Here is a 16,923-nt window from a genome sequence, read left to right as displayed (position 1 = left end):
AAGACGAACGACGACAACGCCGAAGGGAGAAGAAACCGTTCAACCGAATAATCCAACGGTAAGGATAAAGAGATAGAGAAAGAAAGAAAGAAAGAAAGAAAGAGACAAAAATAAAACTTAAAATAAAAAAAAGTGAAAGAAATATACTAGGGAACTGAAACACACAAAAATGAAAGCAAAAGAACAAATAATTACATTTATTTAATTATTATTCACGGAACACGTTTTTTTCCCCTAGGTGATATACAACATCAAAAATATTCAATGGTATTCGGATAACGTAATATCTCGTCAAAATGTTTTCTCTTTTCTTTTCTTTTTCTTTTTCTGATAAGTTATTCCAATTGGATGAAAAGATAAAAAAAAGAAAAAGAAAATAAAGATGATCTTTCTTTATAGTTAAGATAATTAAATAATTCTTGTTGAGAGAGCGTGTTTTAAAGTTCGAACGTACACGTATATGTGTATTTTGAGAATATCATATTTGGGTCAAATATATTAGAGAGTTTTATAACCAGAAAAAGAAAGCAACGATAATCTTTGATTCTTTTTTTATTTTCTTTTTTTTTTTTATTATTATTATTATTATTATTATTTTATAATTAAAAGTAGGCCAAGTTGTTTCTCATCAATACATTTCGTATATAGACGAATTAGAATTTGAAATTATGCTTATTGCTAAATTTGTTTTTAATCACATGAAATATATATTTCGTTAAAAATATAATATTTATTATATATATATTTTTTTATTTATTTATTTAATTTATTTACGTTGTAATATTTAAATGCAAAACTCGTGCAGCGTTGTTTTCAATAGTTTTCGTATATAGATGAATTAAAATTTGAAGTTATGATATTGCAAAATTTTATTTTAAATCAAATGAAATATGTATTTCTATAAATATAATCTTTATTATATTTTTTTATTATTTTATTATTATTTTGTTTATTTATTTACGTTGTAATATTTAAATTCAAAACTCGTGCAGAGTTGTTTCATCAATAATTCTCTTATATAAACGAATTAGAATTTGAAGTTATGCTATTGCAAAATTTTATTTTCAATCAAATGAAATATTTATTTTTATAAATATAATCTTTATTATATTATTTATTTATTTATTTAATTTATTTATTTTGTAATATTTAAATGCAAAACTCATGCAAAGTTTTGTTTATGCATTAACGTTAAATCAAATATCTCGTTGGTTTTTTTTTCTTCTTCTTCTTCTATTCTTTCATTTCATAATTAAGGGATAAATAATAATCAATACTTGAACATAAACGTAATACATTTTCTATCAAAAAATGAATTAAAATCACGAAATTAATAATTCTATGTGTTCCTAGAATCCCATATCTATATACACATTTATACATTTAAATAATACATATTCAAACTGTTCATTAAAGTGAATACATTTGCAATTAATTAAAAACAAATCATTTAATTCATCGATCGATCTTCTGTCATTTATCATGTAAATCAATTTAATCGAAATACGATGTCATCGTACCAAACACATATTTCACACACACAGACACATATATTATCCTCATAAATAATAATAATAATAAAAATAATAATCTCTTTCAAAAGAATAATAGAGTAGTCTGTATACAATGCAATATTCAGTTTGGCAAATATTAGAAAAAGTGTATTTATAAGTTTTTCTTACCACGAATAAAACATAAAAATATAAAGTCCCATAAAGATGATGGTAAAAGGAAATAAATGAGACTATTTTCTTACACAATGATTGAACTACGGTTTACGAGAGACTAAATTCGTTTACAAAACACTTGTGTATTCCTTTCACAGTTCAACTATAAAATAGTATCAAAGAAAATCCTTAGGTGTGTCAGAGATAATAATGCTGTCTGGTAAACTCGTTCAATGACACATCCCTTATCGTGTTTCTTCGACATTTTATTTCTTTTCTTTTCTTTTTTTTTCTCTCTCTCTCTATTAATGGCTTCAATCCAAAACTACTCCCTTTGTCTATCTATATGTGTGTGTGTATTGACAAAATAACAAGGGACAAAATAAAATTGCATTCAATTTCGTACTTGGCTTTCCTCTTTGTTTGTTGTTCAACCAAAAAAGAACATTTTGTCCTATTACCAAATTGACAAAGAAAAAGTACTAAAAATACAGACTCAAATGAAATAAAAGGATGAGACATCAATGTCAAGAAAAAATCGATCATCTGTAAGCTTTTATGATTGGTCCAAGACCTCTCTCTATCTCTCTGTCTGTCTCTCTCTCTCACCCTTACCCTCCTCCCACCTTTATCCTACCTTTATCATTGGCTTTTGGAATGATGATCAAATATTCTACAAATCTAATAAATCTTCTTTTATCGATCAACTTTATCTTCGTTCTCATAATCTCATAAAAAAAAAATGTATTCTAATAAGAATTCATCATTATTTTTATGTTTTTTTTTTGTTTGTTTGTTTTTTATTCCTTTTTTTTTATTACATTACATGACTAATTTGTAATTGTTCATTGAATATAAATACAAAATAACAAATAAATAATAAATAATATTTTCTACAATTTGAAATCTAATTACGTGTCACGTTGTTTGTTCCCAATGGACTCCTAAACTACTGAACCGATTTGAATAAAATTGTGCACCCTGTGTGCAATTTTATTTCCATCAGTTTAATATGCAAATGGTTTTTAGTTGTGAAGAAAGAAAAAGATTGGAAACAATTTTCTTTTTTCTTTTCTTTTCTCATTATCATCATCAATCGGATGTTACCTTGAAATCTGGCAAACATTTACTTGCTATTAAATTGGCTCTCTTTTAAAAAAGCAAAAGAAATAGAAAAAAGCGCGAGAGAGAGAGAGAGAGAATTGAGAGAAGAGGTTTGGCAACGATTTCAGTCATTTACATCGTGGCTTGAAATCAACAGCAATATAGTCTACATTTTTAGTGGTCATTAATTTAAGGAGACGAATATTTGATAAATAAATGTATGAGAGTGAACTGAGCAAATGTTTTGTTTTGTTTTTCTTTTTTTTTTGCTTGGAAAAAAGAGAAAGAAAATGAGTTGACAAACACTCGCGTATTTTTGTGAAAATTATCGTCCAATTTATCGATGTTACTCGTGTTTAGTTGTACTCGTACTTGTCTTACAATTTTACTCGTATATAAAGAGTAAAATATACATATATATATAGGGTGGTACAATCGTAAAGGGGGTAATTCTACATGAAAAAATAAATCGAAAATATAGAATTAAAATTGTTCGTTTGAGGCTTTGTTTTCGAGAATATCAACTTTGAATTTTCACGCAGTACGCGTCTACTTGATCTGAAAAGTTCGTAGGTTATTTCCGAAAAGTCCGTTATTACTAAGATACTTATCACAAACCATAGGGTTGTGTCATGGTTGCGTCAGGGTCTCTCTTTAAGGGTTAAAAATATCATAGACGACGGTCGTAAGTGAAAAGAAGTATCAAAGCAAGGGAAGTAAGGGCATCTTGTAAAGTAACTTCTCCAAGGTGGTAGATACAAGTTACAGGAAGTTAGTGCCAAGCTTCGTGGCTAGCCCAAGTGCTTTTGCAAAAGTCCCTCCCCCCCCCTTTCCCCCTTAACCCCTAACCTCAATCCTCCCCCTATTTCGTTTCATAGTCTTCTTCATCGTCATGATGTTCGTCGTAGTTGTGTTAAAGTTTTCCCCGTGGTTTTCAGTTGAATGTAATAGTAAGTGTGTCACGTACGTGTTCACGTGGATTTCTAAAAGAATTCTACCATTTCTACCGTAAAAAAAAAAAAAAAAAAAAAAAAAAACAAGAGAGAAAAGAATTTGTCATACGACGAATCTCAACGACGAATAAACAAATCTTTGTAAAAAAAAAATTCCTTTGTTCATATTTTTTTTTTTTTTTCATTAACAAGAATTTCTCAAGAGATGTTTATTGTTAAAACAATTGAAAAGATATATCGGTGTGTAAAATGAAGAATTTTATTCTACAATTATTTAATATTTAATTATTTTTCAAACGTCAAAAATATTTCGACACAAAAATTTGTCCACTTTTATATAATAATTTAATTATATTTATTGAAAGATCATATTACGCACACATGTGGTCAAACATTTTAATAGGAAAAACGATTGATTTATTTTTTTTTTCTTGTTGTTGTTGTTTTTTTTTGTTTTTTTTTTTTTGTTTTTACTTTACGTCAAAATTTCAACAAGTTTTATCGTTCTACGTGGTCAAAATTTATTCGCTATCAATCCTAGTATGACCAGAGACAGAGATGGGTTTTCATAGTTTTAACTTCCTCGTTTTATTTTTTTTTGTTTGTTTGTTTTGTTTTGTTTTGTTTTTAAACCATATCGTCAAACACTATAAATCAAAATCTGTGGGAAAATTGATATGTATTATTAAAACGTAGGTGTGAAAAGTAGAAAAGTATCATCATCTAATACCACAAACTATGATGTTTATCGTTCGTTTATCCATGAAAAATTTGTTATCAAACGTGAATTTTTATTATTTCTCATGCGACATCATTTACCATCAATTCAAATTTGACGAATTTTTTTTTTTTTTTTTCAATGAAAAACAAAACGAAAGAAGATTAACGTAAACACTCGATATTTTTGTTCTAATGTTAAATGTGTCTGCGTGTGTGTGTGTAAATTTTGGAAATAAATCTCATCTACGTATTATAATTTTTGATTTCCCATATATTTCATTGATTTAATCAAAGAGTTTAAAAACAACATTTGAAGGATAAAAAAATCATGAATTGTTTCTTCCCCTTTCAATAAACAAAATATCTGAGAAATGTTTTTATTGATTGAATTTAATTTTCTTCTTTTTTTTTTTTCGTGTAACATCAACAATTTAGGTACTTTCGTATGGAAGAGGAGAATATTTTAGACACAAGAGAGAGAGAGAGAGAGAGAGAGAGAGAGAGAAAATAATTCAAGATCGTTAATACCGTATTTCAAAGCTTTAAAGCCGGTTGGCCAACCAGCAAACTAACTCAACCGACTTTATCGTTGAATATGTAATGATCTTAGTTGGTATTTGGGTTCTTGTTAGATCGATTTGCCATTTTACTTTTGTTACCTGAAATTCAAGATTATTCTCTAGAGTCTTCTTCTCGAGAGTTTATATATGTAATTATAACTTTTACCTCTGCTTGCACGAAGAAAATTAATTGACTTAAATTTATCCGATTGTGAAAATGAATCGTTATTTGAATCTATGTATTATATATATATATATATATATATGAGAAGATTTAATCGATATCTTTAAATCATCTAAGATAAGTAAAGTTATCTATTACAAAGTCTTTAAATTTGTAATTTCCAATGTAAAAAAAAATACAAAAATTATAAAAGAAATTTTACTAATAGTGTTAAAATGCAAAGAGTTAAAAAGAACAACAAAAATAAATGTCATCTATAAATTATTAATATTAATTAAAATAAACAAAACAAAATACACAAACTATCATAAAATCACTCACAAATGTAAAACGTTTGAATATTTCCAAATAAAATAATAAAATATAATAAAAATGATATATTATTAATAATATTCATTTCATTCGCTCACAAATATAATAAATTTCAATATTTCCATTCGAGTCTAATCAAAATGGGAAAACAACAACAACAACAATCTTTGTCATAAACAAATACTATAAATTGTAAATAACATTTCGTTACAGTCCAGTATCATAAATTATTATTAATACGATAATACTATAATTCATTTTGTGCTGTTTTTTTTTTTTTTTTTTTTTATAATAATTAATTAAAACAAAGACTTACCAGTCTGAACGAGTTTGAGAGCGTTGGCATTGTGTTGTTTAAGTGAATCGTTGAGATTCGGCTGAGTAAGATCCTTCAAAGGATTATTAGCAATACTTGTGGTAGTGATAGCTGCAGCAGCAGCAGCGGCGGCTTCATCGCCAATAATATTTCGATTGTTTAACATATTTCGGCCTTTTTTTCGAGACACTTGTCTCGAATGTTGATCACGAAGAATTATGTTATTATCTTGATCGTTATCTTTATCGTAATCGTCACGTACCTTATGATCCCTTCTTCGTTTGGTTTTATTACGTAATTGTTTATCCTTATTACTTTTATTATTATTAATATTAATATTATTATTACTAGTATTATTATAACTATTATTATTAATAATTATATCAATATTATTTTTATTATTATTATTATTATTATTATTATTATTATCGTTTTTACGTTCTATCTTATCTCGAACTTGAATTATCTTCGTTCGATTCTCGTAACATTCATCTTTCGTAGTTTCAAGTTTGACGACAGGAAGTAAATTACGATTAATAGGATTTACTTCTTCCCGATGATGATGATGATGATGATAATAATTACCGGAACTTGATGAAACACTTTGATAATTATAATTAGCGTTCAATGTCAATGACTCGTAAGATTCCCGAAATGGATTTTCATATAATCGAAGAAGTTCCTCGAGCGGAAAAATGACGAACATTCCAAGAAAACGTAATTGAACGCTTTAAACGCAATGTTATTTTTTTCGCAATCAATTTCACCGTTGATATTTTTCCCGTATAATTTGATTTGGTCGTTGATACGATTTTTTTGCAATTTAAATTCGTCCTGTAAGACAAACTTTTGAATTTTCTCGATGATACGTCGATTATTGTCCTTGTTGATAATATCTTTGATAACAATTTGTCTCTTGTTATTATTAATAACGATATTTTTATTAACGACAATGCTGTTGTTGTTTTTTTCGATCTGGCCAAAGCCAACATTTCGAAGCAACGAATCATCCTTGACGATACCCTTCCGATCGGTTGTCCAACGATTCTCCACGAACAACCGCATGTTTTTATTCGATCACACTTTTAAATCATTCCCGTTAGTTTTTTATTATTTTATTTTATTTTATTTTATTTTATTTTATTTTCTTTTTTTTTCTTTTTTCATCATTCGATCTTCCGTATTATCAATTGATATTTTTTCATCTGTAATCAAACAAAAATAAATTATAATTTATATTTTATTTTATAATAACATTTCGTTATTATGAAATAACATTTAAGGACATGAAATTCATATAAGTACTTTATATAATCAAATTTGTATTTGATTATTTCTGTATTTGTATTTCGTATATTTGTTCAAACCAAAAATATACATCTTGAAAGTTGTTTTATAAAATATCACACAAAATAACAATAAAAAGCTTCAAAGGTTTTTAACACAAATGTCCTTTTTTAAAATATAAAATATCTATCAAATGTTTAAATATACAATAAACATTTTCAACGATACATTGTACGTGAAATTATTTCAAGATAATTGTAAAAAAATTCACCGAGTATAACATTTCATATATATTAAACGTTATATTAATTTATATTAAATAATGTTAATGTGAATATTAAACAAACCGAATAGAAATTTGTTCAACGATTTAAACAAATTCTTCCAATTTTTTTCGATTACAAATATTCGAAATATCGTTGTATGTCTATGTATGTATGTATGTATGTGTGTGTAAAGATGAATGCATTTAAAACGATGATCGAAATAATATAATAATTGATTAAATTGGTAATACTTAATTGAATAAATTTAATTGAAAAAAGAGAGAGAGAAAGAGAGAGAGAGATCGATAATTTAATTCAGAAAGAGAGAGAGAGAGAGAGAGATAAACTGTAATACGATTACATTTAATTTAGAAATATTTATCATTAAATACCACATTTCCATTGAAACATGAATTATTTTATATGATATCCGTTTACCCAAATTGTTTTATAATTAAATTATAATATATTTCGTTGCATGTTGTTGTGTTTCCTTTATTGCGCAAAATCAATGAAATATTCTTTATTTTATTTTATAAATTCATCTTAAATACTTCAAAAAAGGATACATTATATAATATATCTTTATATATATATAATACTACTGTGCGTGTGTATGTCACTGAACTCCTCCTAAACGGTTGGACCGATTTTAATGAAATTTTGTGTGTGTCTTCAAATGGATTTGAGAATGATTTTCTGAAAGCTATTCGTTTATTTTGTTCTAATGTTACGACACTTACAACAGTAAACGTAGCTAATATGTACATGTGTTTGCTTTTTATCAAACGAAGAACCATATGTGTATGATACTTGAAATGATCGATCGAATTTTCCATTTTGCTTTTATAAAATAAATTCTAATCTTTCATTTTATCTCATTTTATCTATGGTAAAAAAAAAAAAAACAAGAGCAAGAAAAAAAAGCCCCCAAGTTGGATATAAATTGGAAACCAAATTAATATTTCCCTCTTTTCGAGAATAATCATTCCAATTACGTTAATTAATTGATTTACGAATAATAATTAATTATTGTATAATAAATATTAATTAGTATATTAATTAATAATTAATTATGAATATTTTTATTTATTTTTTTAACACACACGTATTTATTTTGTATTAAAGATAAACAACTACTGTTAGTTGCATTAAATCAAATGAAATATGTGCCCATAATTATGAAAGTTGATCTACTAATTGTAAGTCAAAATTAAAAAGAAATGAGTTTATCAGTTTAATAATTAATTAAATAATTACATTAAATAAATTCAATGTAATTTAAAAACGATATTGTCGAAAATGAATCGTCAGATAATTTTTGTTTTTTTTTTCAATATTGAATAGAATTCATATAATGTTCAAATAGAAATCTTGAAATATCTCGAAACAAGAGATACATGACTTAGACGACTTTCATAATTATGGGGGTACATATATCGAAAAAAAAAATAAAAGAACATTTTAACAATATATGCAATTACTTGTTTTTTTTTTGTTGGTTAATTCATGTAAATTGGATTGAAACTCGAAGGTTTGATAATTAATCAAAATATACATGCACGATACGTATACTAATAAACTTGGTTATTATTAACATACATGACAAACATGCTCTGATTACATAAAAGGTATAGTATCTATCTATCTATCTATCTATCTATCTATCTATCTATCTATCTATCTATCTATCTATCTATCTATCTATCTATCTATCTATCTATCTATCTATCTATCTATCTCTTTTATTCTTTGTATATAACACACTCTCACTATAATAGTTTGTTTTAATCCCAAGTAAATATCTTGAATAAAGTGCGAGTAAAACCTTGGCTAACATGCAACCACGGAAATCGTTAACGTCGACGAATAAGATTAAGTAATTGCTTGATACTATGCTATCATAGTTAAACCAATGGAAATTAATAAATTTATGTCCAACTAATCACTTTTATTCCCTATTTTTTTTTTGTATAAATAGAAAAACAAAACGTTGCATATTTTTTTTCTTACACGCTACGAAATATTTGCATTAATTCAAAACGAATAGGTACGTAACTTTAATAAAAAAAAAAAAAAAAATTCTATTTAAAGAAATGAAATGAATAGAAAAGAAAATTTTTATTTCATTTTAAAAAGTACACCACGCAAAGTTAATTACTCTCTCTCTCTCTCTCTCTCTCTCTCTCTCTCTCTCTTTCTCTTTCTATACTGTTTTTTTCTATTTCTTGAAAGAAATATGTTTAATTATGCACATAAATGAGTAGAGTAGTTCTTTATTAGGTCGAGTCATAAGTAACTTCCGATGTGGACTATCATCGGAACTGACTTATCAGTGCATTTGTCTCATAAAAAATGGAAGTTATTTATGACTCGACCTAATATATCTTCTTTCATAACAATAAAATATTTCTGTTTATACAAAAGATACAGATAAACAAGAAGAAGAAGTAGAAGAAGAAGTAAAAGGAATAGTTTCAAATACTGAACTACCAACATTCATATATATATATATATATATTGTATATTCACATTGTGGAAAAATATGAAAGACTATGAAGATTTATGAGAATATTTATCTTTATTTACAAAAAAAGCAAACCCAACAGTACTCCAAAGGGATATGAAAGAAAATCGTACCCATATTTTTCATCCTCCATTAGGCCTACAATATCCAAGGGTTTCGCAGAATTTTATATAAACGAAAGTAAGAAAAATATTTGATATTAATCATTGATCATTTAATGTTTCATTAAAAAATAACCTAAGCTTTATCACAATACATCAACCTTTGTCATATTTTGGCTCACATGAGCCACAATAACACGTGTTCGAGTATCATTATCAATAAAATATAATTTTGTTATTGCAAACTAAAGATAAATCTCCTTTGAGAAAATATTTATTAATTTATTTAAACTTGTTCTTTTTATTTATTTATGTTAATTTATTTTCTAAGAAAATATCAAGTTTTCCTGTTGTGGTCGTACTGAATTGAAATCTTTCAAAATTAAATTTACCAAGATGAAACACATTGAATTATTTCATTGTCCAATAACATTAACAATATTAAAATATATATTCACAATAATACTTAAGAATAAATATAACAATAATAATAATAATAATAATAATAATAATAATGAATATTTCTAAATGAAAGTAAAAAGGAAAATTATTTTCTTATTTAAATATTAACACATCACAAAAGCTTTGCTTAATTTTTCTCTCTTATACTATGAGAGAGAGAGAGAGAGAGAGAGATTGCTTATGCATTTACGTGTGGCCCTTGTCATTGTTCCCGATAATTGAATATTCTTTATAGAATAGTTAAATGGATTTCGTTCATCCTTTGACATTATTATGTTTATGCATAGGTGTAATTAACAATTTTATATAAAAAAGAAAAAAAAACACAAACAATTTATACAGGTATATATAAACGTATAGAAATTATCGTTTATCAGATAACATAAACAAAATTTCATAAGCCGATCGATCAAACGTAAATCTATCTTTTTATTGAAAGTAGATAATCAATTGAAAACTTTGTTATTTTTTTCTCTTTCATTTAAAAAAAAAAAAAAAAAAACAATTTTATAAGATAATTATCGAGATACTTTTTTATTATCTACATTTTCATATATATATATATATATTCCAAATAAATTCAACACATATATTAGGTGTACCTATTTAATTCAGTGTTTGACAGTATTTTAAATTCATTGCATGAAAATTGCAATCTTTTTGTTTTTAAAAATAAATTCTATAGTTACCTGAAAAATAAAAAATAAAAATAATTGAAAATAAAATACAAACTATTTAAAATATAATAAAACACTCTAACATAAGATGTTACTTAACAAATAAATATTAAATTTCGTTAATTAATTGATACACGTACCTAATATTTTATATCTTCTCAATTTTATCATATTTTTTTTTTTTTTTTTTATAGATTTATCAATAACAATTTTTTACGAGAGAATTAAAAAAAAAAAAAGAAAAAATAAGAAGAAAATAGGGTTTTATTGGATTACCGGGATGGGAGGGTGGAAACGTTAAAATGGCGTGATTTTTATGAGAATACAATTATAATCTAATATGGAGTGGCTTTCAACGTTAAAGCATAGCACTTAAAGCAATCTCTCTCTCTCTCTCTCTCTCTCTCTCTCTCCCTCTCTTTCTATTTCTATCTCTACCTATATTTATTTCTTTATATATCTCTTTTATCCCATAGGACAACGTGGTGTTCAAGTTTAACTAATAAGGGCGATCTTTCGTTACGAAATATTCTCTATAATGAAATGCATTATGTATTAACCACTATTGCCGTACTTTAATCTTTGCTATAGGTCGGATCTTTCAAAAAGGGATTTTATATTTAATTAGAACCTTCCAACAAATTTTCTCTCTCTCTCTCTCTCTCTCTCTCTCTCTCTCTCTCTCTCTCTCAAGAATAATGAGGAAAAAAAAATATATAAAATAAAATTGAAAGACAAATCTTGTTTCAATCTAACTCCTCTCTCCCCCTCTCTCTCTCTCTCTTTCTCAGACATGACGTTTATAAAAAAAAAAGTAAAAAAGTCCATTTTTAACCGAGCATAAATTACAGTTACATTAATGAAAACTAGAAAAAAAAAAATGTGTTCGATCGCAAGATGGTAAAAAAGCAAAAAAAGAATCCTCTTTTTGATATTCAACCATCAGATTATAAGTGTAAATAATAATAAGATTAGAGGGAAAAAAACTTAGTAGCGATATTTAAACCAACTTTAATGAAATGAATTTAATTAAAGATATTATATACGGTTGGAAGAAGAGTTTAGGTTGTTGTTATTAAAATCTTTTATTGCATAGTTTCAATTTGTACGATTAGTACGATTCAAAGTTTTGTTAATCGTTTAACAACACACTACAATTGATTTTATCACACACATAAATCTTATTTCTTACAAGTTCTAGTTATGGTTTATTAAAACACGTTCGTCACACCCAGAACCCGTTTCGATTGAATTTCTCGTCAGGCCCAAAATTCTAATGTCGGCGCGCCTACTTAAAGTAAAAAATGCGATAAATAGAAATATCAACAATGTCAATCCAAGTATTATGATTGAAGAACTGCATCCGAATTTAATTACATTTTAATTGATTGGAAAATAAAATCCTGATAATATTTTGATATCAATGATAAAACGATTATTATGTTTGAACGTGTTTAAAAAGTTTTAGAATGAACTATGTTGAAAAAAAAAAAAAAATAGAAAAAGATAAAGAAAAGTAACAAAAAAAAAAAAAAAAAGAAAGAAATCTACTCAAAAGTTTAAAGAATCCTCGAGGGCCGATGCAGAAAACGAGTTTCTTAATTACACACCCCTGACTCTCAGAATTTCCACGGATAATTAATTGATGAGTAGTGAGAAGAAGGAAGGGTTAAGAGGAGAGAGAGAGAGAGAGAGAGAGAGAGAAAGTAAGGGATTGAAATTCAACGGCTCAAGTAATTACTGACCCTTAAAACTATTACGACTTTTATTATAAAACAACCCATATTATACACATTTGTTGCCTATGCAACAGTTTCCTTTCTTTTTGTTTTTTGTTTTTTTTCTTTTTCTTTATTTCTCTTCATTTTTTGTCCCACATGTATACCAACCTAACGGGAAAAAAGGTAAAAGGGGAAAAAAGATATATGGAAAAAGGTTTTGCAATTCGTTCATTAACACAAACACACACACGCTTTTACATAGAAGTAATTAAATAGTATATCTCTTTCATAGTATACTACTTATTTTTTTTGTCATGTTTTTTTTTTCTGTTTTAACACGTTCGTCGCCATGGTACCGTATACCGGAGATGGGCATGCTTCTCCGGGGGCCTCGTCACCGTATACGGTGACGCTCTTCTTGTTGAAGTTAAAGTATTTTTATTTTAATTGGAAAAACTTATCACATTTCCCATTTCGAAAACAAAATTATTATTTTCGGTAAATAAAAGATAGTTTTATATTTTATTGCGATTATAAATTGAGATATAAACTATCCTATCTTTCAAGTTGGATTAAACTGCACACAGTGTTCACAATTTTATTCAAATTGGTTCAGTAGTTTAGAAGTTCATTGCGGACAAACAACGTGACACGTATATATAAATATATATAGAAAGTGTTATATAATTATTATACAATATTTATAGTATTATATATGCATAATTATTTTCACTTTGTTAGGATATATAAAATTTTCTTTTTTACAGTGATAATAATAATTATTTCAAAAAGTATGAACAGTATTGGTATTGCAAAATTTGTCGAAAAAAAAAAAATACATTATTTATTCATTTGTACTTGACACCAATTATTAAATAATTCTTCTCGAATTGTATGTAATATTCATACGAGATACATGAGAAGTAACATTGAATTTTATGAAGAAGATGTAAAAGAGATAATACTCGACTGTAGTAGGGACTTTTGTAAAGCTACTTTGTGATTTAAAAGCTCGGTATTAGAAACGTATTAAATGCACCGTGAAATGTTGACTTGTACAGGTGATATTAGAATCGACATATGTAAATTTTCTATATACATATATATATATATATATATATATATATACGTGTAAATGTACATATACGATAGAAACGTTTCTATTGTTAAAAATTTTAATAACTTTCGTGAACTAATGTAAAACTCTCATACGTGTTGTGCGTATTACAATACAAAAGGTATGCAATGTGAATAGTATGCAATGTGAATGATATGCAATATAAATGAAAAAGATCTACTTTAAAATATCATTCGAAACAAAATTTACATATTCATTCGAAACTAATAACTCTCGATATATTACATGAATTTTGTTTTACAATACAAAATACAAAATAATAATATTAAAATGCCTATAAGGGGGATGTCGTGACCCACACCTAAGGTTTGTATCATAGTTTTAAATTAAACCTAAAATATTTTTTTTTTTTTTCAATAAAAACTTTGTTCTTTCAATTATCTGACCATCAGAACAAAATAATTGTCCCCTTTTATGTAAAAACTTTGTTTCAGTTTTACCATAAATTGTCATTTGCCAAAAATTCCATCTCTAGGTTTATAACATTCTCATGTATCCTATATTAAAATTTCATTGTTATCCTACCTATGCATATATATATATACATATCAATATATTCAAATTCAATATACGATATACAAATTTTACAGCTTATCAATTAACAAGTCATAAAAAAAAGTCTCCTCTTTTTTATATAAAAATTTAGAAATTTTACATTACAAACGAATATATCAAATATTTCAAAATTGGCAGTAGAAATTTGATACGAATATTCCTGTAATACACTGTATATAAAATATGTATATACACATGTATAATGATTGTCTAATCCACATATTCATGAAATTGAATATTACATATTTCAAAAAAATACAATATCAATGTCATTAATATGTAACCATGTTGCATGCAAATTTACAATATGTAAATCTATACAAAATATATATATCTATATATATATATGTATATATGTATGTATATATCTAAATCTGCTTTGAAACGAACTAAGGCTAGAGTTTCATGCGAGTATAATTAAATAAGTTCCGGGATATACGGTTAATATTTCAACGGGGAAATGCGAGCAAGTGAGAAAGTGGTTTTACTAGCTAGTCCCCTCCTCGTCACTAGGTCCTATCTATTTCTAAATTAATCTCTTGGATTAGACCACTTATAATTCTGTACTCGTTTAGAAATCTACGAGAACACGAGCAGTTCAATTCCGTTGATATTTCGATGATTTCTTTGATACATTGAAAAATCGACACAATTTTCTATTCTCGTCTTTTTTTTTTTTTTTTTTTTTTTTGTTACATCTCATCATCCTCTCTCTCTCTCTCTCTCTCTCTCTCTCTGTCTCTCTTATGTTAGTTTATTTTTCGTGAAAAATATTCAAAAGTAAATTGACAACTGAATGTTTGTTTTTGTCGTCGTGAAAGAGAATTTTCGTTGAAAAATCAAAAAGGGGTGTTCGTTGCATTCGACGTGACCAAAGAATAGAAAGAAAGAAAAAAAAAAAAAAACCCTTTATGTAGATATGCAAATATTTTTCTCTTATTGCACATGTCAGTAATAGGTTTGTCATTTTGAAAATCGTTTCACTACTTTTAACTGTCCTATACAGATAAATTTCCAATTTTTTTCTTTTTTGTTTTTTTAATAAATGCATATACCATTTTGACAATGTCATATTTTATTTATTTAATTTTAATTTTTTAGTAATTTTTTTTCTTACAATTATATATAATACTCTCACTGTATATTTTAATAAGAAGATATAATCAACTTGAAATAATCATTTACGATAACTGTTCGTGCTATTGTCACGCTAGCTTACATAAAATCCTCGAAAAGTACCTTTTTCGCCGATTTTACGGGATGTAAAATCACTGTAATCGTGTCAAAGCTGTGTCAATCAAAAATGAGGCCATGTAAATACGTTACCTTGAAGTGATAACTTTAAGGCTTCAGTAAATATACTTATTTACTCTTAATTTAACGATTCTACTTTGATTTCGTCGTAATCGGTAATGTCAAGTTAGAAAATCGGTCTAAACTTCAAATCCGGATCGTTTGTATTCAAATCAAAGAAATCTCCTATAATACAAATCTCCTTTCCTTTTTTTTATTATACAGCATGTGTACATAATAAAAGAATATACAGGGTGATTCTTGGAACGGAGGAAGGTAATAACTTTTTTTTTTTTAAGTAACAATAGAAAAAAATCATCTAGGACAAAGTTATATGACACAACAAATGTCAACTTTCTATGACCATTACTTTTTTCTGAAAATGCATCGATACACCCGCTAGATGCAGTTGCACTTTTTTTTTTTTAATGGAACCTTATATTTTTTTCTCTACACTATTCGATTCCCTTTTTTATTCTGCGTTAAAAAGTATTTAGTGAAGGTCATCGAAATGTCAATAATTTACGAGATACATATATATATATATATATGTCTATATATTTCATGTTTTATATCAGCAAATATAATATATATATACTTTATGTAATATTTATTTATCTATTCTTCTTCCTTTTATTTTATTTTATTTTTTTTTTGGTAATGTCAAACTCATTTTATTTTTCTAAATGAAAAGAAAGAAAGAAAGAAAGAAAGAAAGAAAGGGCTACATTTATATATATTTATTTAGTACAACGTTTCTCAAAAAGAGGATCTCAAAACACACTGTTTTAAAGCAATTCTCAATCAATGCAACTCCTCCTTTTTCTATTGGGCTTTTATCTTCAACCATTTCAATCGATTCCCTTTTCTTTCTTTCTTTTTTTGTTTTTTTGTTAAATCAATTTAAATCCAAATTGAGTTTCGATAGACGAACTATCAGCTTCTAATTCTATCTCTATCTCTTTCTCTCTCTTTTTCTATTTATTTCTCTTTCTTTATTTCAAACACAAGCACACACAAGTATTTTGTTATGTAATAATCATTAATTAATAATATAAAATTAAAATAGACTAAAGTAAA

The 16,923-nt window shown here is 26.3% G+C and overlaps 1 protein-coding gene and 1 long non-coding RNA gene across 2 annotated transcripts in view; one reads left to right on the top strand and one right to left on the bottom strand.

Moving 5' to 3' along the window:
- The window catches only part of LOC149033290 (uncharacterized), a 54,130-nt gene that overhangs the window by 20,712 nt on the left and 16,495 nt on the right, over window positions 1-16,923 (top strand). The window lies entirely within an intron of this gene.
- Stacl (SH3 and cysteine-rich domain-containing protein) overlaps window positions 1-16,923 on the bottom strand; it is a 61,698-nt gene that overhangs the window by 34,416 nt on the left and 10,359 nt on the right. Inside the window, 1 exon segment of the mRNA XM_089169962.1 lies at window positions 5,817-7,021. Coding sequence (XP_089026088.1) covers window positions 5,817-6,522 — 706 coding nt within the window. The 5' untranslated portion in view covers window positions 6,523-7,021.

This window comes from Polistes dominula, unplaced genomic scaffold (assembly GCF_049000335.1).
Source record: "Polistes dominula isolate Pdom_NZ unplaced genomic scaffold, Pdom_raw_medaka contig_49, whole genome shotgun sequence".
Lineage (NCBI taxonomy): Eukaryota > Metazoa > Arthropoda > Insecta > Hymenoptera > Vespidae > Polistes > Polistes dominula.
The sequence above is the reverse complement of the archived record's forward strand: the minus strand, read 5'-3'. Positions and strand labels throughout refer to the sequence as shown.